The following is a 21,820-nucleotide window of genomic DNA, read 5'->3' as shown; positions in this document are numbered from 1 at the left end:
ATAAATCATGAGGACTCACCTTTGTTAGGGGGACAGATGGTACTGCATGGATGTGGTCTGTTGCATGATAAAGTCCTGTTGAGTGGGCGGATGCTGTTGTGTGAACAGGTCCTCTTGTGTGGGCGGATGCTGCTGTGTGAGCAGGGCCTGTTGTGAGGGCGGATGCTGCTGTGTGAGCAGGTCCTGTTGTGGGGGCGGATGCTGCTGTGTGAGCAGGTCCTGTTGTGAGAGCGGATGCTGCTGTGTGAGCAGGTCCTGTTGTGGGGGCGGATGCTGCTGTGTGAACAGGTCCTGTTGTGTGAACGGATGTTGTTGTGTGAGCAGGTCCTCTTGTGTGGGCGGTTGCTGCTGTGTGAGCAGGTCCTGTTGTGTGGGCGGATGCTGCTGTGTGAGCAGGTCCTGTTGTGTGAGCAGATGCTGATGTGTGAGCAGGTCCTGTTGTGTTGGCGGATGCTAATGTGTGAGCACGTCCTGTTGTGTGGGCGGTTGCTGCTGTGTGAGCAGGTCCTGTTGTGTGGGCGGATGCTGCTGTGTGAGCAGGTCCTGTTGTGTTGGCGGATGCTAATGTGTGAGCACGTCCTGTTGTGTAGGCGGCTGGTGTTTTGTGAGAAGGTCCTGTTGAGTGGGCGGATGCTTCTGTGCGAGGACGTCCTCTTTTGTCGGCGGATGCTGGTGTGTGAACAGGTCCTGTTGTATGGGCGAATGCCGCTGTGAAAGCAAGTCCTTTTGTGTGGGCGGATGCTGGTGTGTGAGCAAGTCCTGTTGTGTGGGCGAATGCCGCTGAGTGAGCAAGTGCTGTTGTGTGGGCGGATGCTGCTGTGTGAGCATGCCGCTGTGTGAGCAAGTCTGTTGTGTGGGCGGATGCTGCTGTGTGAGCAGGTCCTGTTGTGTGGGCGGATGCTACTGTGACTGAGGCTGCTCATATCAAGTCAGGTTTCCCATTAAGTATTTATATCTGTGTGGTTCGAAGGCTCAGAAAACAAAGTTGTGAAGTTGATGGGATTTGTAAGTGAAATTGTAAATAACAAACAAAACACTTGGACTGCGACCTGCAGGTCGGACACTCGTACATGAGTTCGCGCATCTCCGTTACGGCGTGTTTGATGAGCATGGACTTGGCAACGCCGACTTCCCCAACTTCTACCTGGACGACGACACCTTGATGCCCACCGGCTGCACCGACTCCATCAAGGGTCAGCTACAAGGGGACTGCAGCATCGACCCGGCCACACAGCTGCCAGGGAAGGACTGCTACTTTCTGTCGGACGTGGACGGCAACACGGCTAGAGCGTCCATCATGAACGATGTCTTCGTCAAATCGGTAAAGTGTTTTCACCGATTCATTTTGCCTCTTGACGGGTATAAAAGAAAAAAAAAACATACTAGGGACTTCGTCTACCCTCATACAGATATATTTTGTAATATGAAACACTGACAGTTATAGTAATATTAGGACTAAAATACATTCATTGAAATAAGGTCAACAATACAAAATAATATATGATACTATTATATCCTGAGATGTTTCTGCTTCGACCGTAACGATCTGGGTTAGATTTGGTACCGAGCAGCCATTAAGAATGGAATGGGGTGTTCAAGGTCGTTGAATTGAATTATACATGTCTTTGTTGATCATGATGTCAATCAGATTATGTGGCCCAGATTACTGAAAAAGAACAGTAACTTGAATATTGCTCAGTAATACGTTCTGGTTTGTACAACGTTTTCCCCAATGAGTATAACTGATGACGTCATACAGTGGATACACACAGATTAATGTCTAAGTGAATGCTTTGACCACAAAAGATTGCTACATGCATATGTGGACATCCGGTTCTAACTCGGAATACAATGGTTTTGGTGTGTTTCATGATGTGACCACTGGGCACTTTCAGCATTGTTGTCCGCAGCAAGTGTCCAGGATACATCATACATTATATTGCAGGTGACTACATTTTGTGAGAGCAATACCAATGACCCGGATTACCTTCACAACGACCTGGCCCCGAACCTGCATAACAAGATGTGTGGGGGCAAGGGCACCTGGGACGTCATCTTGGAGAGCCCCGACTTCAGGGGAGGTACCAACCCACCCGTCAACAAGACCGAGGCTGAGATAAGACCGACGTTCAACGTTCTGTTCAACGCTAAAACCACAACACACACTGGAGGGGAAGTCTGTGGTAGACCCGTGGTCCTTGTCCTGGATGTTTCCGGTTCAATGCTATCGGTAAGAGTTGACTTATAACCCAATATAGGGTGGCTTAACAGTCTGAACATCACTACAAAGGATATTTAGTACACACGAAACAGTTTGACTGCCAATGTTATATTGGTCTTACATTCATTATGTTATGGAATGTGTAATGCGGTATCGAAATGGAATTGTGTTTTAGAACGACCGCTACTTCAAACAAGGTCAGACAGCAGACAAACTCATCAGAGATATCCTTCCCGTGGGAACCAAGGTCGGGGTGGTAACGTTTAGTTCCACAGCGTCTATAGCAATACCACTGACGCTGTTGTCGACGACCGCTGACAGAGACCGTGTTTCAAACCAGCTGCCGACACAGCTATAACTATGGAGGTTCCACCGGGATTGGTCGTGGACTCCTTCTTGCTAAACAGGTAGAAAGAACTTTATCTTTATTTGTAGTTTTACAGAATATGTGTACTAAACGCCAAAAGAAACGTAACCCTCCTACATTTACGAATTACTTAAAAACTATCAAAGATATGTTAGAAGGTATTAGTTTACAGGAAAGGTGAACAACACAGCTTTATGCAAATCACGAAATATATTTCTCAAATGCATTCATATTCAACTGAAATGCATCTTTTTCAAGAGACGATAAATTGTCCTATTTTCGTCCATGCCGAAATAAACCAATAACAATGATTTAGATGTCCAAAAGAAAGGTTGAAAAAAAAAAATTCAACTATTAAAACAAGAAACAACTGTTCAACAAGAAACTAAAAAAAATATATTCAACTATTAAAACAAGAAACAACTGTTGTAGAGTGTGTAAAATTGTCAAATAATCATTCCCATGATTTCAGTCTTTTAAAACATTTTTTGCTGATTTGCATGAGTGAAAACAAGCAAAACGTGTCTGTGATATTGTGAAAAAAAGTTTGGGAATATCTGAAATTATCTTTGTTAACATTTTTGCTTTTTCCATTTTCTGTTTACACATAGCAGTATCAATTGCCAAAACGCAGTAATATTGAAGCAGTATTAGCATCCATTTCACATGTAGAATGATTCTGTAGGGTATAAAGAGAGCCTAGAATGCATGATATGATACACAAGTACGAGAAATATGCCACGATTAACAGCTGAAGAGAGAGAAGGAGCCATTGTAATTGAGCAGATGGGTCGCCATACAATGCCGTTGCCAACGCCCTCGGATGCCATCGTATCACGGTTATAAGATTTATTCAGGGCTTCAGACAGCCTGGGGTCCCCGTAGACAGACCAAGAAGTGGACGTCCACGCATCACAACGCCAGCTGAAGACAGGTACCCCATTCATTAAGGAAGGAGGGTAAGGTTTCTTTTGGCGTTTAGTGTATGTGTCATGCATGCTGATGAAAGACGATTGTTACTCCGACTGCTGTACATTATGTGTATATTTACATACATGGACTATAAACTGCTGCTGACAGATGCTAGAAGGTGCAGGTGCGTTAAAGGAAGGCAGGATAGTGCTGATCACAGATGGAGAGGAGAACGTTCCACCTTACGTAGCTGATATGAAAGGACAGTTACTCCAGGCTGGAGTCCGGGTACACGCAGTGGCCTACAGTAGTGCAGCTGCCCGTGCCATAGGGAAACTAGCAAATGAAACAGGTCAGTCAACTCTATGCTTATTTATATGCTAAGTATACTCTATGCTCTGTTGCTCCTACGGAACATTTCATTAAGCCATGCAATGGGAATCAGGAGGGGGGAGATTATTTCATTGGCTTGCTGATGTTTGCCAGGTGGCCAATACGCCTACTATTCTGAGGGCGCCGCCTCCACCGTCCTCGACAGCGTCATCGAGACCTTGATGAAAGACATCTCCATCTGTAACAACAGGGTCCGTATAGAGGTACGTTCACGACATCGTTGCAAATCAACTTATTAACGTAGTCATATATTCCTCTTTAGGAAAGTCATACGTGATATATAGGATGGTTTGTGACAACCACTTGGGTCAGATGGTTTCATATAATGACTCCTGGAACATTGTAGAATAGTCCGGGCCTCTCAGATGTCGGATTGGTCGGATCAAGTGCCTGAAGGAACCCAGTGCTATTTCAACTCTTTCGTTGTATTGTGTGCTAAGCTTGGCAAAGATCCATTCTGACATGTGCACGTGCTCTTTGGCACGAGGAGTCGATGGGTGAGCCTAGAGGTTAAAGCGTTCGTTCATCACGCCGAAGACCCAGGCACGCATGGGTACAATGTGTGAAGTCCATTTCTGGCGTCCTCTCGCCGTGATATTGCTGGAATATTGCTAAAAGCGCCGTAAAACTAAACACTTTCACACGTTTCCTAAAAGTCAGAATACCCAGATTTTGGTTTTACCAACTATGAAAGTGGCCTCCTTTCGAGTGCCCCTCCATTGTGAAGATGTACATCCCTGACAACGGGAGTATATGGAATGAACTCGAATGTGTTTTGTGACTACTTTCAATGTAACAATGTTGGGTTTTGTTATTACTTGTCACAGAACGATGACATCTTCAACTTCCATGTTCAAGGCGAATTTGGAGGTTCAAAGCCATGTCCCTAGGCCCCTACACCAGCGTAATTCCTGGTCTGTTTTTTCAGATATTGAGAGCAGCTAAGTTTGTGACTGGCGGTACAACTGTGGAAGACGACGTAATTATGGACGCTACAGTAGGGAGTGATACAATGTTTGTCTTCACCCTCCCGCATGGAACATCAGTGACGGTACGTGGGTAGTAGTATATATAATGGGGGTACGAAATCAAGTCCAACAAAAGCCTCTGCAAAGCCTTATTTCACAAATAAGGCTTTTGTCAGACCCTTAGATCTCGCCCCATTACCCCTACTACTTTCCCGACCTATAAAAAAAAATTAAAAAAATTGAGACACCAGCGGGATACGAACCCCCCATGTATACCTCACAGCCCCACCACTCAACCGATTGAGCTACCAGGGACTTAGCTGAATAATCTCGGTTTAACGGGTCTATCCTGGGATTGCATCATCCAAAGCTGGGCTGCGTCTATAATAGCTCCACGTGCCGCTATGACACTATTGTGTGATTACCCTATGTCGTTGACCTCGATGAAACAGTTTAATGTGAATCCCCTTATGATCTCTTTGGAGTTCGTAATAAAGGCTTGCTGGGCTTTTCGTACCCCTTGTTCTATGTACTTTTTTTTCTCGTCATCGCTGATAGCAGACTTACGAGACTTTAATCGAATCTCTTGTTTCATTTTGTTATATTTTGTGAGTTCAGAGATGATTGAACGAAACTCCTCCTCTGAGATCTTACTGTCAGTGAGTGGCGTGGAAATACGCTCACTTACTGGTTCAGTTCTGCTTCAGCCAGAACCCTGATCTCGTCGTGTTTCAATGCCTTACGATGCAGTCTGCGGGATGCAAACTTAAGCACCAACCCTACCACCCCTGCCACCCCGGCTGTTATTTCGATACCTAGCACTACGGGTGTAGCCACGATGGTAGTTAACAACCCAACACCTGTCACCCCCAGCCCCATGCTGGTTGTCATAAGGGCAGTATCAGCCCCATCCACGATATTGAAAGCTCTATGGTACTTCTTACATAGTGCTTTCCGTGTGTCGCGGTCTTGCTCTAGTTGGCGTTTTACATCACATAACTGTCTCAAGCAGAACCCGTCTACAGTTTCCAGTGTCTTCGCTACTTCCTCTACGACTGGGTATAGCCCCATCCTGTGTGCCTATAATATATCTTATGAGATATTTTTTAATTGGTCTTCAGTTAACAGTCGATCAACGTACTTGAGGCTTATAAGGTGTAGATCCTCATGTAGGAGAATAGGTGAGAAGTTAATAGGGAACTCTGCATCCACACGAGCCCCATAGGAGGGGCTTATTGAGGGGGTTATAGAACCTGTTGAGGGGTCCGGTTGTATGATGATACGGTAAAGTTGAGAATTGTACCGGGGACTCCAGTGTACTGTCACCCTGGGTAAAAGTTGTTGTTCTTTACTAACAGAATGTACCAGGATATAGACTTCTATGATGAGTGTGGAGCCTGGTACCATAGCCGGAACCCCTATGTGCCCATAGCAGTCATACCTTAACTCACCCCCGTGGAATGCCTGTAACATATTGGGTAAAACCAGTCTTAGTATAATCCTTGTATTAGGCCCCGGAACGAAACACGCGGGTAAGATACCACTATTCCTAATTTCAGAGATACGACTTTGTTCCTTTAATGAGATATAAGGTGAGGTGAGGGTTAAGTTGACTAACCATTCAGGCTCTTTAAAATCTGATAATGACACCCGCCTATACACGTTGTCTTTGAAGTGCAGGATGTATAAGGTGTCTTCCTCACCAGGCTGATCAAATCCCTTTGTGTCCCCTAGGTCGTTAAGCGTAGCGTTGGGGCGATGACTGGTCATTGCTATAATACTATTACGATATAGTTTCCAACTGGTTTTCTGATAATAGTTCAGGGGTGCACTTCACCCCCATGAAGTGTATGTTGTCGGGTAGGAAGATCTTGGTTAGTGATATCGTGTCTTCCACGATCACTGTGACTCCCTGCAGACTGGTTTTGGAGTCGACACCCACCCGTACATAAACGGTGCAAACGTGATACTGGTGTCGTTTCGCCCACCCGAGTTTGATCCCCTTCACGATTTCGACATCATCCGACGATGGTTCCCCTAGGAAGACTTTGATGATCAGAGTGGCGTTATCCGGTAGGCTCGTCAGGATGTTGACCACGCCAGCAAATTCAGACACCAACTGCAATGTCACGTCTTGCACTCCCGGTTTACCCGATAGCATGTGGGCTGCTATACTGGCGACTGGACTGATGATTACGCTACGTCTCTGAGTCGGGACGTAAGCCACGAGCAGGGTTCCGTTGTTCACGACTTTGTTTAGGTAGTTGTCTTTGTTATCCGTGAACACGTAGGGGGAGCAGAGCCTAATATTGAGAAACCAGTCGCCTTTATCGGGTAACAACACCCACTTGTCATCTTCGGTGAAGACGAGCGTATATGGTTTGTTTCGGGCGACGGTAGTGCTCTCAACATCGTCTAAGTCGAACAGTTTGCCCCCGAACGATGGGTATATTATCCATTTATCATCACCGGTGTTTACTAGGGTGTACCGAGTGTTGACGACCGCTCTTGAGGTATCTACTTTATCACCAAGGCTCCACCGGAGGGGACTTCAACGCGTTTGTAAATGTTGTTTTTCAGTTGCAAGGCGTACAATTTACCATCTACTCCGGGGTCGTCGAATCCGAGCGTGTCCCCGAGGTCGGAGATCCCCACATTGATGCATTTTTTCAACTTCATTCCGGGGCCTTGTGCGCTGGTCATTTTATGTGCAGCGTTACGCTGAGGTATCCTATATTCACGGGATTATGATTTATATCTAACACCCATATTATCAGTTCAGGGATGTTGCCCTGAGTCAACCTCTTATACTGCCGCGATGAAAACGACTCGGTTCTGCCGTCGTTGTATTTCTCCGTTTTCACCAGTACTGCTCTCAGTATCGTGGAAGGGTGCCCACCTTCATTGTTGTCTGTTGTGCTCACCTGGCCGAGATGAATGCACAGCTCTCGGTACGGTACTAGGTCGGGTAACTTCGTGCCTGTGCCGGTAGTTGTTGATTTTATCTCGTCAGGCGGCATACCGAGTGTCCTCGCCAATGGTCGACCGAGCCTCAAGGAGTTTCTTCCATTGTTGATTAACACCACTGTGCCGTTTGAGTCGTTCATCTTGAGTTCGGCTCCCAGGGGTTTGAAGACCTCGTCGCTTAGCGAGCACACGCTGTAGTAGCCGTCAGTTATCTGGCTGCAAGCTCCACTGACGAACAGCTTATTGTTGTTGGCATTGATGTTAGTCCATCGCGGTAGGTAGGTGATATCGCAGAGTGCGACTTCGAGTTGACCCGACGTGTTATCGATCGCGTGCGTCAGCTGAATGGCCTCGCCGCTCGTTATTCCTGGAAGTGTTATGTACATGTTAGAGTATATATGCTCATTATATAATAGTTTTAAAATGTACTCCCAAGGAGGAGCATCCTCTCAAGGAGTGTTTTACTCCCCTGGAGTGTTTTACCCTAAACTGGACATAGATTTCCCCCACATGAAGATCGTAGTCGCTGATGGGCTGTATTTCGGCGCCCAGTTCATAGATGTGTTCCATCGGTATAGGTTTTCGGTGACAAACGCCAAGGTAGTTCATGCTTGGTTCAACAAACCGATGCAGTTCTGGCAGAATCAACTCAACTTCGCAGTGTGGTGCGCGGGGTGTGGTGTGACATTGACAGACACTCGGCGTGGACCTCTGAGTCAGTCTGTGTTCACGTTCCACGTGTACTACCAGGTCAGACGTATCCTCAATGAGATCAGCGACCCGCTCCCACAGGACAAGGCGTGGAACGCAGTAAACAACCAGTACGATAGATGGGCCTTGCAACGAATTCATACTAAACCCGAAGACGGATTGGCGTTTGCCTGGACGGAACCACGGGTTGGGTATCCCCATCGTTCACAACATGCCCCTCGTGGATGCCAGCGAGAAGATGAAAGAATGGGGTTACAAGTCGGATCATATCACAACAAACGAGTGGAATGACCGTTACATGGCTTTCAACAACAGCAAGGATTACCGAGTCTGGAGGTTTGAGCAGGGGGCAGCGGATGACTGGAAAAAGTTCATGTTGGACACGTCGAGAGGGTTTACTCGTGCCGGGGTAATCAGGTTGAACGACTCGATTCGAACGTACGTGTGGGCGCTGTTGGGTGCGCAGATGCAAACGCGTTCCAACATCCTCGGTAAGGGGACTGCTTACGACGCTCAGAAACAGTTCATTGTTAACGTTGAGGATGCTATCAATTCTCCAGTTGATATACCGAGTGCTATCAAACGCTACCAAGACGTGTTGGAATACGCCAGGTCGAAAGTCGACTACGTGTTCGACGTGGGGCTGTACATGGCTCCGAGCGATATGCAACTGAGAGTAAAAAAAGTGGTGGGCTGCAACAACGAAATAGTTATAGCCACGGCGGCTAAAAGTTGGGCGTCAACCCGACGTCAACGTCCCCCACGTCCCACCACCCACGACCGGTGAAACGGGTATAGTGTCGCCACCCCCGGAGCCTAGGGTTCAACCAACACCCCCACAGCCTGCACAGCAGGCATCCAATCAGCAGCACATCGATCGTAAAACAGCCCTGGTGGTTGGTGGGGTCGCGGTTGGTTTGGGACTTATTTGGTTAAAAATTCCTTAGCCGCTACGTACACCAAACCCGCCACGGCGACGATGGCTGCCCACAGGTTTTGACTGAGCCACGTAGCAGTTTTAGCCAGAGCGCTCAGCAGCCACGAGACGATGCTACCCAGCATGCTTGTCAGGGCTTCGGCTGCCTTACCAGCCAGTTTAGCCAGGGCCTCCCCGAGTTTTTTATCCAGTCTTTGACGCCACCTGTGGGTGTTGGTGTGCCACTGCCGCTGGCAGGCGTGGGTGTACCCCCTGTCAATGACACCACCAGGGTTGATATGATGAAGCCCAATGCAGTCAGAATGCTGGCGATGGTGATCCCTTGCTCCCGGCACAGGATCCGAATCCTGTCAGCTAGCGTGGTGTCCTGGTCTAGGACTCGATCAACGGTTTCCCGCGCAAGGCTGATCTGGGATCGAAGCTGGTCTCGGAAGGAGGATGCTCCAGCCGGGTCTTCCTTTCCTCTTCCAAATTACGTATTCGTTCCTCGATGGTGGCTTTCAGATACTCGTCCTTCGTTTCATCGAGTTCGACCTTTTCATGGGCGATGTGGTCGTCTATCGCATCCAGTTTGGCCGTGTTGTTCACGAGATGTCCGCGAAAGGTTTGCATGGCCTTGTCCAGCCCCTGCAGTTCCCGAACGGTAAATTCGAACCCGGGTAAGGGTTTGTTAAGGTAGGTGGCGATCCCTCAATCGCAGCGTGCCCTTGCCATCGACAAAAAACTTGGAATAGTCTCGCCCTCAGGGCTCTACATAATTTTTATCCCCTTTTAAACCATCGTAAAACCCGTTGATGGCCTGCTTCACAAGTTCATTGCCTTGCGAGAATGAGGTTTCATTCTCGAATGTGGTTTCATCCTCCCCGAATGCCAGGGCACTATCATCCTACATATCATCCATAGGGATGTACTCAGCCATTATTTAGTATTAAAACTTATATATTTCATTTATATAACAATGTATGGTAGAAAACTAGATCCTTTCAGAAGATCAAGAGAGCCTCTAGGCGTCAGAGCCGTGCGCCAGTCGGTGACCATCACCAACAATCCCAGCAAGATAGACCAGAAACAAACGCTGCTGGTTAGATTCCCAAACCTTGGCAAGAATTACCTCATTGTACCAGGCACGGTTCGACTGGCGTTCAACCTCACGCTGACCTCCGGCAACGACAAACGCGAGCTAGTGCGGAACGTAGGTCGAGCCATCATCAAGAAAACCACCATCAAGATCAGCGGTAACGAGGTGCTGAGCATCAACGACAGTGACGTGTTTCACTGCTACGGGGACCTCTGGAAAAGCGAGGGAGAACGCGTCAATGACGTGTATCAAGGCATCAGCAAATCGACCCGGTTGCGCATGGGGTCTGGCTTCACGCAAGACCAGCTAGACAAGATATCAGAGGGTGAAAAGGCCATCGCCCAAGCGTATGGGAACAGGTTCTGCGTGCCACTCGACTTCGAGTTGCTCACGGAACACACGCCGTTTTACCAGGCCGCGCTGGGTGATAGGCTTGAATACGAGCTCACGTTTAACGACTACAGCAAAGTAGTGCGTACGCCGAACGGCAATGAGGCCAGTTACACCATCAACAACATCTCTCTGGAGTTCGACATGGTCACTAGCCCAGAGATGACGAAGACTATAGGATCGGCTATGACCCAGATATACACTGGTATAGCGTCGTACTTCCTTCCCATGCCCCCGGAGCGCCGACTTTACCTGTGGGAAGACCTTGAGAAAGACCCTTTTATTGAACATGCCTTGAGCTCTATCAGCTGCGTGCTGTACCACAAATATGGTATGTTGTTAGCCCCGGTGACGGCGGCGATTATCACGGCAAAGCATTGCCAATTTAAGGAGGGGAAAAATAATAATAATAGTATAGATGGATACTGCACAGGAGGAACCCCAAACCCCCAAGGAGACCCCCATTTTGGGGGAGACCACCACGTTGGGGAAACCCCAAATGTGGGAAACCCCCAGGGAGGTTAACCCAAAGTTGGGGGAACCCCAACCCCCTACAGTCACCAGGCAGAAGAATCCTAAGAGAGTAGCTGCCGGTAAAAAACGGTTGTGTCACCAACATAAAAGTATCACGGTGAACCCGACTCGACTCTTGTTGGTTGTAGGCGTAACTGCTGCCGTGGCTATCTCATGGTTATATACACGACACAGGGATCCTGGGGAGTCCCCACAATTAGAGGTCAACCCACATATCATGTTATAAAATATATATTTTTATATCATATACATAATGTCTGAGGGGAAAACGTTCGTCAACGACGCATACCACGCCAACGTGGTCGCCAGTCTAGCTGTAGGGTATGCTAGGTTGACCAAAATGGTGCTTAAACAACCGACTATTAAGCTAGATTTCAACCTGCAGGATATGGGTATGCTCATAATGAACCTTGGTATGGCGATGGCCACAAAGGACATCCTAGTAAAACAAGGGATACTACCTGAAAATATTATGAAGTAAATATAGGATGGCTCACGATTGCCATGATGGTTGGTGGAAGTTAGTAAATGCCCTGGCATTTTCCGGGAGTAATTTCCTCTTCTCGAAACTACGAGAGTCACACGTGGCTGAGATTCAGGCAGAGCGTAAGCGGCACGACCTTGCTATTGAGAAATTACAATCGGCACAATCCGAGTACGCGAAAAAACGTGTTCAGAGGATCGATTACATTAACGAACAACTCAGGCGTGAGAGCCATGCCGTTAAAACATTCCACGATGTCGACGACGCAGCGAGAGAATACTACCTACTAACAGGTAAACAGCTGAAACCACTACATAACCCCACACTCGCTCAGCACTACATACCATCCAAGGGGCAAATGGACCGTGAACTGGTCTTCATTGCGCTGGGTATAGCAGCGACTGCGTTGGTTGCAAAACAATTAGACTAAGTACTCATATAAGTATGCTAAAGATGAGATCTGCTCCATACCAATGCGAATACATACTTATGGGGAAGAAAGAAGCCTGTGGTAGGAGATGCAGGACTGAGGGGTACTGTTGTTTACACATGGGAAGCCCTAACTACACGTGTTCTGTGTGTGGTATAGGGGTTAAAGGGCACTACTGCCTATGCAAAGCTCACGGAGCAAACGTAGTCAGACATCATCTCATCTACGAGAATAAAAAGGCCTTCATAAAAGAACGTAGGCGCCTCCTCAGGATAGACCCCCAATTAGAGGAGGACACACCTAGGGATAACTATGTTTGTGGAAATTGAGCCCAGGGAAAGTATACCCGCCATCGAATCTCTGGTCAAAAACATACTCAAAGATGAACTGAACTTATGGGGACGCTTCAGATTTCAGGTCATATTGGAAGCGGCATGGATTAAAGAGGGTGTTTAGTATACTCTCCCCTGCACATGTGGGCGGGGCATCACGACTCAATACCAGATAAATTGTTTTACAAGTATACAGGAATCCCTGCACAACTTCAAGGAATACTATATCCCCCAGTGTAAGTACTGGATCGAAACGGCCCATCTAAGTATAGAGATATAACCCTCTGATTTTATGGGCGCCTCACTACTTTTTTAATCAAGGTTGGAGGAGTTACCTCCCTTGCCGGCGGCCCAATTAGAGATTGATATACCTAGGTGTGTACGCAACTATGACTACTATTAGTGAGCTCAAGCAGATCGCGAGGCAGCGGGGTGTAATTGGTTATTCTCGAATGACCAAATCAGCAGTGTTGAGATTACTTAACATACAAGCCCCTCCTATGGTAAAACAATTTAAAGTCCAAGCAAAAGAGCTTGGGTTCACGGGTTATTCCCACCTGGGGAGAGCCGGGTTAGTCCCATTGTTATCACATGACCCCGTTCACCGTCAGCTCCCCACTGTAAAACAATTAAAAGCCGAGGTACGCAATTTGGGTTAAGGTGGTTATTCCCGTATGAGGAAGCCACAGCTTGTAGAACTATTATGGCAGAATAGAGCTATTGACCTACAGTTCATACCCACTGAGCGTGCTGTAGGTAACTATTTGCGAGGCTGGAGCATGCATGTTGATAGGAACATAGACAGCACAGATATCAAGCCTCTGATAGCTGATAAAGTCAACCAGGAACTAAACAATCTGGGAAGTATAAAGTTTCAGATCACAGTGAAAATGTCACTTGATAAGAACGTGGGGGGAACCCCCACTGGGGTCACTGAGTAGGTTTCAGCCTTACTTCCGAGGTAAACAGGAGGTCGTCACTCATACAGAGACCATAGACGCATCAATCGATACCAGTTTTCAGCAGATATGAGAATACCTAGAACGCTACACACACATGGGGTCCGGGTGGGTTGTTGATAAAATCGATAATGTCTATCTAGACATAGCTAACTACGTGCCATTCAGAGGCGGGTCATACCTAGACTTGCCCCCCTACTATAAGAAAAAACAGGCCATGGTCAACGTCAAGAATAGAGGAGAAGATTGCCTGAGGTTAGCTATCAGGTCAGCCTTGTTTCCGGCTGACACTAATTCGAACAGGCCTTCTAGTTATCACCAAGACGATGGGCTCAACTGGGATGGTATAGATGAACCCACCCCCATATCTCAGATCACTAAAATAGAAAAACAGAATAATATAGCTATAAACGTCTTTGGGCACGAAGGTAACACAACAATAGTGCACAGGGTCAGTCCGTTGGGGGAACAGGGGGGCACCGCCCCACGCCGCGTTATCAATATATTCATGATCCAGCGAGGTGACAAGCACCACTACGCATGGATAAAACATTTTAGCAGGCTGTTGTATGACCAATCGGCACACAGAGAAAAGAGCCACTTCTGCGAACGGTGCCTACACGGCTTCACACGAGCTGATTTACTAGAAACCCACCGGGAGGATTGCCAAGGTGTGGGGCAGACGGCCATACGAGTCGACATGCCTAAGGAAGGTGACAATATCCTAAAATTCGGCAGCCACAAAAACCAAATGTCTGTGCCTTATGTCATCTATGCCGACTTTGAAGCCTTGGTCAAACCCATTGAGGTTGCCGGGGCTACTCCCACAGGCGAGAGCTTCACACAGAAAACACAGGAGCATGAGGCCTGTGGGTTTGGATACGTAGTCGTCCGTTGTGATGGGAAAACGAAAGCTCCCGTAGTGTACAGGGGTCCCGACGCGGCTGAAAAGTTTCTAAAGCGTTTGCAGGAGGAAGAAAAAATTATTAGGGAATGCACTGTATACAGTCGCTCCCATGCTTATGACCAAAGCCGACCGGCTAGCCCACGCCTGTAGCACTAATTGTCACGTGTGTGACTCACCACTGAACGATAAGTATAGAGGCGCCGCTCGCAGCGCATGCAACCTCAAGCTTAGAATCAACCCCAAGACAATAAACATCCCCGTGGTCTTTCACAACTTGAGAGGGTATGACTCTTACTTGATCATGCAAGCCATCGCGAAAGTCGGCGGCAACCTAACGTGCATCCCCAACAACATGGAGAGATACATCTCCTTCAGCTTGAATGGCCTGAGGTTCATCGACTCGGTTCAGTTCCTCCTGTCGTCACTCGACAGTCTGGTCAAGGCCAACGATACCTTCCCCATCACCGATCGATACACCGACGCCGAGACTAGACCCCTGCTGATGAGGAAGGGTGTGTACCCCTATGAGTACATGGATGGCTGGAGCCAAGATTAGCGAGACAGACTACCCTCCATCAGAGAATTTTACAGCAATCTGACCGACTTCGGCAATATCCCAAAGGCGATTACTGCATGCGCTATTAGGTATGGAATAAACTGGGCTGTAGAAGCTGGGTGACTATCACGACCTGTGCGTGAGGACAGATGTACTGCTGTTAGCCCGGCGTGTTTGAGGCGTTTAGGCGGACGTGTTTCAAGCAGTATCAACTTCGACCCGCGTGGTATTACACCAGCCCAGGTCTGTAAGGTAAGGATGCCTTGCTGAAAAAGACCGGAGTTAAGTTGGAATTGCTCACAGATTACGACTACACCTATTCATTGAGAAAGGCTTGCTAGGCGGGATTTCCATGGAAACCAAACGATACGCGAAAGCAAATAATCAATACGTGAAGGGCTACAACCCGTGAGCAAGCCAATCAATCATATTCTCTATCTCGACGCCAACAACCTGTACGGTTGGGCCATGAGCCAGTATCTACCCACAGGGGGATTCGAATGGGTATCGGCCGATATCGGCCGGGTATCGTCCGAGATCGATGTTATGAGCATCACGGACGATTCGAACAAAGGTTATATCCTCGAGGTTGACTTAGAATACCCCAAGGCATTACACACATCACACAACAGCTACCCCCTGGCCCCCGAACGTATGAGGGTTAACCCAGACTGGATGTCTGAGTACCAACATAACTTGTTTGGTGGGCGGGTGACAGACGTTGAAAACTCGTACCCAACTTAATGAATAAGACCAAGTACATCGTTCACTATCGCAACCTACAGCTGTACCTGTCGTTGGGTATGAAGCTGACCAAAATACACAGGGTGCTCGTGTTCAACCAGAGCCCATGGATGGAGCCATACATCAGAATGAACACAGACCTCCGGAAGCTTGCCACCAGTGACTTTGAGAAAAACCTCTACAAGCTCATGAACAACTCGGTGTTTGGTAAGACTATGGTGAACCTGAGGAAACGCGTGACCGTGAAGCTGGTTCGGTCGAATGAGGAAGACAAGCTCAGGAGACTGATAGCCAGCCCGGCATTCAACCGTAGCAAGATATTCACCGACGACATGGTTGCCCTACACATGAAGAAAAGCCACATAAAATTCAACCGGCCTGTTTACGACGACAGGTGTGAAGTGCTGTACACTGACACGGATTCCCTGCTGATGGAGATTCGAACCGAGGATGTGTACGAGGACATGAAGAAACGCCTCGATTTGTATGACACCAGCGACTACCCCAAGGACCATGCCATATACAGCACGGTAAATAAAAAGGTCCTAGGTAAGATGAAGGACAAGTGTGCTGGCACGCCCATAGCTGAGTACATAGGTTTGAGGCCTAAGATGTACTCCATCCTGAAGGCCGACAATGGTAAGATCCGGAAGGCTAAGGGTGTTAAGAAGTACGTGGTGAAACAACACATCAAACACGCCAGATTCAATGGCGAAAAACAAGCCCTGTTGGGTTCTATTTCTTAAAGTCGGTATTAACATACCCAAAGCGTCCACCAGCGTCCGATAAGAGACAAGCTACATGTATATGTATCGTGGTGCACCGGGGAAAGTAGTAGCTTATGTAAGGGCCTGACAAAAGCCATTTGTGTTGTGTTTTAGGTGACCTTTTCATACCCCCCTGATGGCGTGAAGTATGAAGCCCTCTAGGAAGTAGTGAATATTCCATCGACCCCACACTCAACATCGTCAGATTCAACTTCCACAAAGCACAGGTATAAGAGTTTATTACTAAAACAATCATGGGCCGTTTCAGTCATCACAAAGACATTCGTGTTTTAACTTTGTTTATGTATTCAGACAGGGGTATGGCGCTATTCACTGTGGAGCCCGACATCTGGCACAGTGACCCTTGTGGTGAAGGCGCTCCCCGCGGACCACGCCCAACCCTATGAGATCAACTCCTGGCTGTCCTCCACGGGCGCTGATCTCTCCATAGCTAACCCAGTTAAACCTATCGTCTATGTCAGTGTACGCAAAGGCTACTCCCCCGTTGTCGACGCTGACGTTACTGTGATTGTAGAACGACCAACTGGTCCTCCCGTGACTCTAAAACCACAGGATGACGGGACATGTAAGTATAACGTGGATCTATCTACAGAGTGTGGAAAATATATATGTATACTATAGCATTGGACATGGTATGAAGACTGTATGTATGTGTGTTTCCAATACGGTTGTTTTGTATGACGTTTGACGGGAGTCAGCATTTCTCATGAAGGATGAGAAGTACTCCTGGATGCACATAGTGACCACGTGGTTTCAGGTGTGACACGTTTAGATACAGGGTCTTGTGTATTATATTAAATTTTGAATTGTAGCTTTCTGTAACCATGTCGATGAGAACATATCAGTTCGGAGTCACTTCGGGGTCATCAACTCCTTTTAGCGTATGTTCATGTACGTGTCCACAAGTGTCCAGATGTAACTTTGGTTATTGGTTAGGTGGTGTGTGTATAGAATCAGAAGCAGACTGAGTGACGTCACTGAGGAAGTGTAATTCCAAACATGACAAATACTAGTATTACATTAACCACCTTCTAAATGACATTCTGTATTCAAAGCTTTCTGTCGTGTAAGCCGTGTCAGTCGTCACTCGTCAGGTCGGTACACCAAGTATACCACTTTCACCTCTATTGAAGCCTGGGTGCCTGATTCGGTTAGATCGCTGACTTTATGTGCTGGCGGGTCCTGACTGAGAGTGTGGGTTCGAATCCCAGATGGAATTCAACCAAAAATGTAACTAGAATCTGTACTTTACTGAGAACGTGTATGTAACTAGATTCACACTAAGTACAAGTGAGACGAACTACTCTGATATACATGAACATCGTTAACGAGAGGCTGTCCCTGTTACAGTGCCGGACAACATGGCCGACGACGGGGTGTATTCCGTGTACTTCACCCAGTTCAGCGGAAACGAGAGATACTCCCTGGATGTAGACGTGAGGACCATCGCTCACAAAACACGCTACTTCATTCAGGGAGGTCCCGCCTTCGGGAGGGCAAACTCAAGATTTCACAGTATGTATCTATTTGTGTTTAGATGAGGGCATTATTTGTCACCACATTACGCCGGTAATGGTAACTGAGCTTTACATCCCATGACATTCACTGTTACCTGGTAGATCTGTAACCTGAGAACATGGTTTGTTTCCAGACGTTACTCCCCTGTCACAACTAAACTTGCCGAGAATTTCACCCGCTCAACCTCTGCTGGTGCAATGGACGTGGATGGCTTTGAGAAAGGAAAAGACATGTATGCCCCGAGTAGAGTCACCGATCTGAAGGTCATCTCTTTTGATACCAGAAATCATACAGTGACCTTGACCTGGACTGCACCTGGGGACGATCTCAATGTCGGCACTGGTAAATATTTTGTTTGTTGTGTTGCGTGCAACATAAAGGGAGTGCTGGTTTGAATATTGTGAAACTGCATGAAACGTACGTACATAACCGTTTTTTTTTAAATAACGGTGCAACTTCATCCGTCGGAGATACGGAACAAAACATTTGTAAATCGTTAGACTTCTTTAGGTTGAATTTGTGGACCCACCATGATACACCATGACCCACCATGATACACCATGACCCACCATGATACACCATGATACACCATGACCCACCATGATACACCATGACCCACCATGATACACCATGATACACCATGACCCACCATGATACACCATGGTCCACCATGATACACCATGACCCACCATGATACACCATGACCCACCATGATACACCATGACCACCATGATACACCATGACCCACCATGATACACCATGACCCACCATGATACACCATGGTCCACCCACCATGATCAACATACCCCCATATGATTTACCATGACTGTACACCGATAGGTAAACCCATGATACACTTCTTAACCCACCATGAACACCATGACCCACCATGATTCACCATGACCCACCATGATACACCATGACCCACCATGATACACCATGACCCACCATGATCCACCATGACCCACCATGATACACCATGACCCACCATGGTCCACCATGATACACCATGATACACCATGACCCACCATGATACACCATGACCCACCATGATACACGATGACCCACCATGATACACCATGACCCACCATGATACACCATGACCCACCATGACCCACCATGATACACCATGACCCACCATGATACACCATGACCCACCATGATACACCATGGTCCACCATGGATAAAGAACAACAGTTATCAACATATATTGTCCTCATTTTGAAGGGTATGTCTTTATGAATGATTTAATATGACGGTACATCCACGATAGGTAAACAAAGACTATGACTATTAGTTATGACTATGACATAACATTTTGAGAAGCAATGGGCACCCAGTTCTACCGTGAAGGACGTGGGCCATATGAGCCGGTAAAATATATATGTTTACAGCTGAATGGAACTTGGTCATTAGAAACGTTTTCAGTAATACTTTTAATGAGACAACAATGTCGTTTAGCGATGATCGTAGAAGTGAATTCTGCTGTAGTAATTCAAATTAAAAATCTCGAAATACATTTTGAAACACCAAACAGCAGTTTGATGCACATTTTTCATGCACGTAGACGGTACCAGTCTGTTTAGTTTAGAATGTGGACCAACCTCGTATTTTAGATAAGGCACACAGAGTCAGATCCCTTCTCGCACCACCGATATTTCTGGACGCTTTATATCATATGTTCATTCTAGACAGCAGATTGATTCCTGTTTCTAAATCAATTTTCTAAGTATATTTTTCAGCTTCCAGATATGAAATACGAATCGCAGAAACTACTGCCGCACTGAGAAATGAGTTCTCGTCTTGCCTAAACGTGACACCAAATATGATCATATCTGGACATTTGGCGCCCAGCCCCGCCAACAGCAGGGAGGAGATGACGATCAAGACACCCGTTGGTTGGACGACGGTCGGGTTTGCCATGGTGACCTTTGATGAAGTCAATCACGACTCTGATAAATCCAAGATAGCTATGGCAACTTTCAAACAAGTAACACTTACAGGCGAAGTAACTGCCGAAACAAAGCTACCGTGGCAGTCGTCCACGTCACTACCCATGCAGTCGGACGAGTCACTACCGATGCAGACGCCAAGCCCGGTTGTAATCGTCGCCGTTGTCGGCGGTACATTAGTGGCTGTTGTTGTTGGTGCTGCAGGTGCTGTTTTATTGCCAGGATGTTCATCAAGAAGAAGATTCTCCATATGCCATCCGACCCGCTTGATGCCGAAATGACCGAGCCATCTGTTCCACACGAGTCGTTCTTCTTAAATGTGAAATATTGAACTATTGTACTATGTCAGTCAGTTGTTGTTTAGGATATTCCACTTCATCACACCGAACATCATTGTACTGTCCAATGACCACTGATGAGACCACACTCAGACTGAGACAATCGCCGGCCCAGGACAAAGACTCACACTACAACGATACCATGTTTTACCTGGTGAATATTGATTGGAGGCGTGAGGTTGAGGTGAATGAGTTATACAAGACATTTAATCGCACCTCTGAGTCACTACGATATCTGTAGTTACAGTAAAATACATTTCCACGATGTAAAATATACATTTGATGTGATGATCGTGCATAATTTATAAGCAATAAATGATGATTTACTAATCAAAGATTGCATGATATGATGATGATGATGATGACCGTGATGATCATCAGCCCTGATGATGATGATGATGATGATGATGATGGTGATGATTTGGATATTTAACGTGCGCGTTCTTACATATTGCGTCTTAGTGCTTGATAGAAAGAGGGTGATTTACCAACACAGTGACGTAGGTAGTGAACAAAACTACAAATATCTAGTCACTCTATACATCACAGCGATGGGGTAAAGCACACAGTGACGTAGGTAGTGAACAAAACTACAAATATCTAGTCACTCTATACATCACAGCGATGGGGTAAAGCACACACAGTGACGTAGGTAGTGAACAAAACTACAAATATCTAGTCACTCTATACATCACAGCGATGGGGTAAAGCACACAGTGACGTAGGTAGTGAACAAAACTACAAATATCTAGTCACTCTATACATCACAGCGATGGGGTAAAGCACACAGTGACGTAGGTGAACAAAACTACAAATATCTAGTCACTCTATACATCACAGCGATGGGGTAAAGCACACAGTGACGTAGGTAGTGAACAAAACTACAAATATCTAGTCACTCTATACATCACAGCGATGGGGTAAAGCACACAGTGACGTAGGTAGTGAACAAAACTACAAATATCTAGTCACTCTATACATCACAGCGATGGGGTAAAGCACACAGTGACGTAGGTAGTGAACAAAACTACAAATATCTAGTCACTCTATACATCACAGCGATGGGGTAAAGCACACAGTGACGTAGGTAGTGAACAAAACTACAAATATCTAGTCACTCTATACATCACAGCGATGGGGTAAAGCACACAGTGACGTAGGTAGTGAACAAAACTACAAATAAAACTACACAGCGATAAAGCACACAGTCGTAGGTAGTGTCTACAAATATCTAGTCACTCTATACATCACTGCAAGCGTTTATCATGCTACTTGAGTACGGTTTACGGATCTTCATGTAAAACAAACCATGTGCAACGAACACATTGACAATG

The 21,820-nt window shown here is 46.7% G+C and overlaps 3 protein-coding genes across 3 annotated transcripts; 2 read left to right on the top strand and 1 right to left on the bottom strand.

Annotated features, from left to right (window-relative positions):
• Nucleotides 1–24: 24 nt before the first annotated feature.
• LOC124288934 (300 kDa antigen AG231-like) lies at nucleotides 25–828 on the bottom strand. Its single transcript, XM_046725525.1, has 2 exons — nucleotides 577–828; nucleotides 25–435 (listed from the first exon to the last, which is right to left on the bottom strand). Exons 1-2 carry the CDS (start codon nucleotides 826–828, stop codon nucleotides 25–27), a joined length of 663 nt encoding a protein of 220 aa, XP_046581481.1.
• LOC124288933 (calcium-activated chloride channel regulator 1-like) lies at nucleotides 827–2,579 on the top strand. Its single transcript, XM_046725524.1, has 4 exons — nucleotides 827–836; nucleotides 1,056–1,321; nucleotides 1,946–2,230; nucleotides 2,397–2,579. The coding sequence occupies exons 1-4, from the start codon at nucleotides 827–829 to the stop codon at nucleotides 2,577–2,579; spliced, it is 744 nt and encodes a 247-aa protein (XP_046581480.1).
• LOC124288931 (calcium-activated chloride channel regulator 3A-1-like) lies at nucleotides 1,219–20,821 on the top strand. Its single transcript, XM_046725523.1, has 11 exons — nucleotides 1,219–1,321; nucleotides 1,946–2,230; nucleotides 2,397–2,628; nucleotides 3,669–3,852; nucleotides 3,987–4,096; nucleotides 4,822–4,948; nucleotides 16,820–16,884; nucleotides 16,970–17,243; nucleotides 18,029–18,193; nucleotides 18,330–18,538; nucleotides 19,939–20,821. The coding sequence occupies exons 4-10, from the start codon at nucleotides 3,669–3,671 to the stop codon at nucleotides 18,455–18,457; spliced, it is 1,053 nt and encodes a 350-aa protein (XP_046581479.1). The 5' UTR covers nucleotides 1,219–1,321; nucleotides 1,946–2,230; nucleotides 2,397–2,628; the 3' UTR covers nucleotides 18,458–18,538; nucleotides 19,939–20,821.
• Nucleotides 20,822–21,820: the final 999 nt, after the last annotated feature.

Source organism: Haliotis rubra, unplaced genomic scaffold (assembly GCF_003918875.1).
Source record: "Haliotis rubra isolate DU_JTF1 unplaced genomic scaffold, ASM391887v1 Scf43, whole genome shotgun sequence".
In the NCBI taxonomy this organism is placed as follows: Eukaryota; Metazoa; Mollusca; class Gastropoda; order Lepetellida; family Haliotidae; genus Haliotis; species Haliotis rubra.
This window is presented reverse-complemented; position numbering and strand designations above follow the sequence as displayed.

Coding starts and splice junctions, on each gene's coding strand:
- LOC124288933 (XM_046725524.1), top strand. Junction 1,322..1,945: donor ACGATGTCTTCGTCAAATCG/GTAAAGTGTTTT, acceptor ATTATATTGCAG/GTGACTACATTTTGTGAGAG. Junction 2,231..2,396: donor TTTCCGGTTCAATGCTATCG/GTAAGAGTTGAC, acceptor ATTGTGTTTTAG/AACGACCGCTACTTCAAACA.
- LOC124288934 (XM_046725525.1), bottom strand. CDS start 828: ATGCTCACACAGCAGCATCCGCCCACACAACAGCACTTGCTCACTCAG. Junction 436..576: donor AGCCGCCTACACAACAGGAC/GTGCTCACACAT, acceptor CCAACACAACAG/GACCTGCTCACACATCAGCA.
- LOC124288931 (XM_046725523.1), top strand. CDS start 3,669: ATGCTAGAAGGTGCAGGTGCGTTAAAGGAAGGCAGGATAGTGCTGATC. Junction 3,853..3,986: donor GAAACTAGCAAATGAAACAG/GTCAGTCAACTC, acceptor GATGTTTGCCAG/GTGGCCAATACGCCTACTAT. Junction 17,244..18,028: donor ACCACAGGATGACGGGACAT/GTAAGTATAACG, acceptor TCCCTGTTACAG/TGCCGGACAACATGGCCGAC.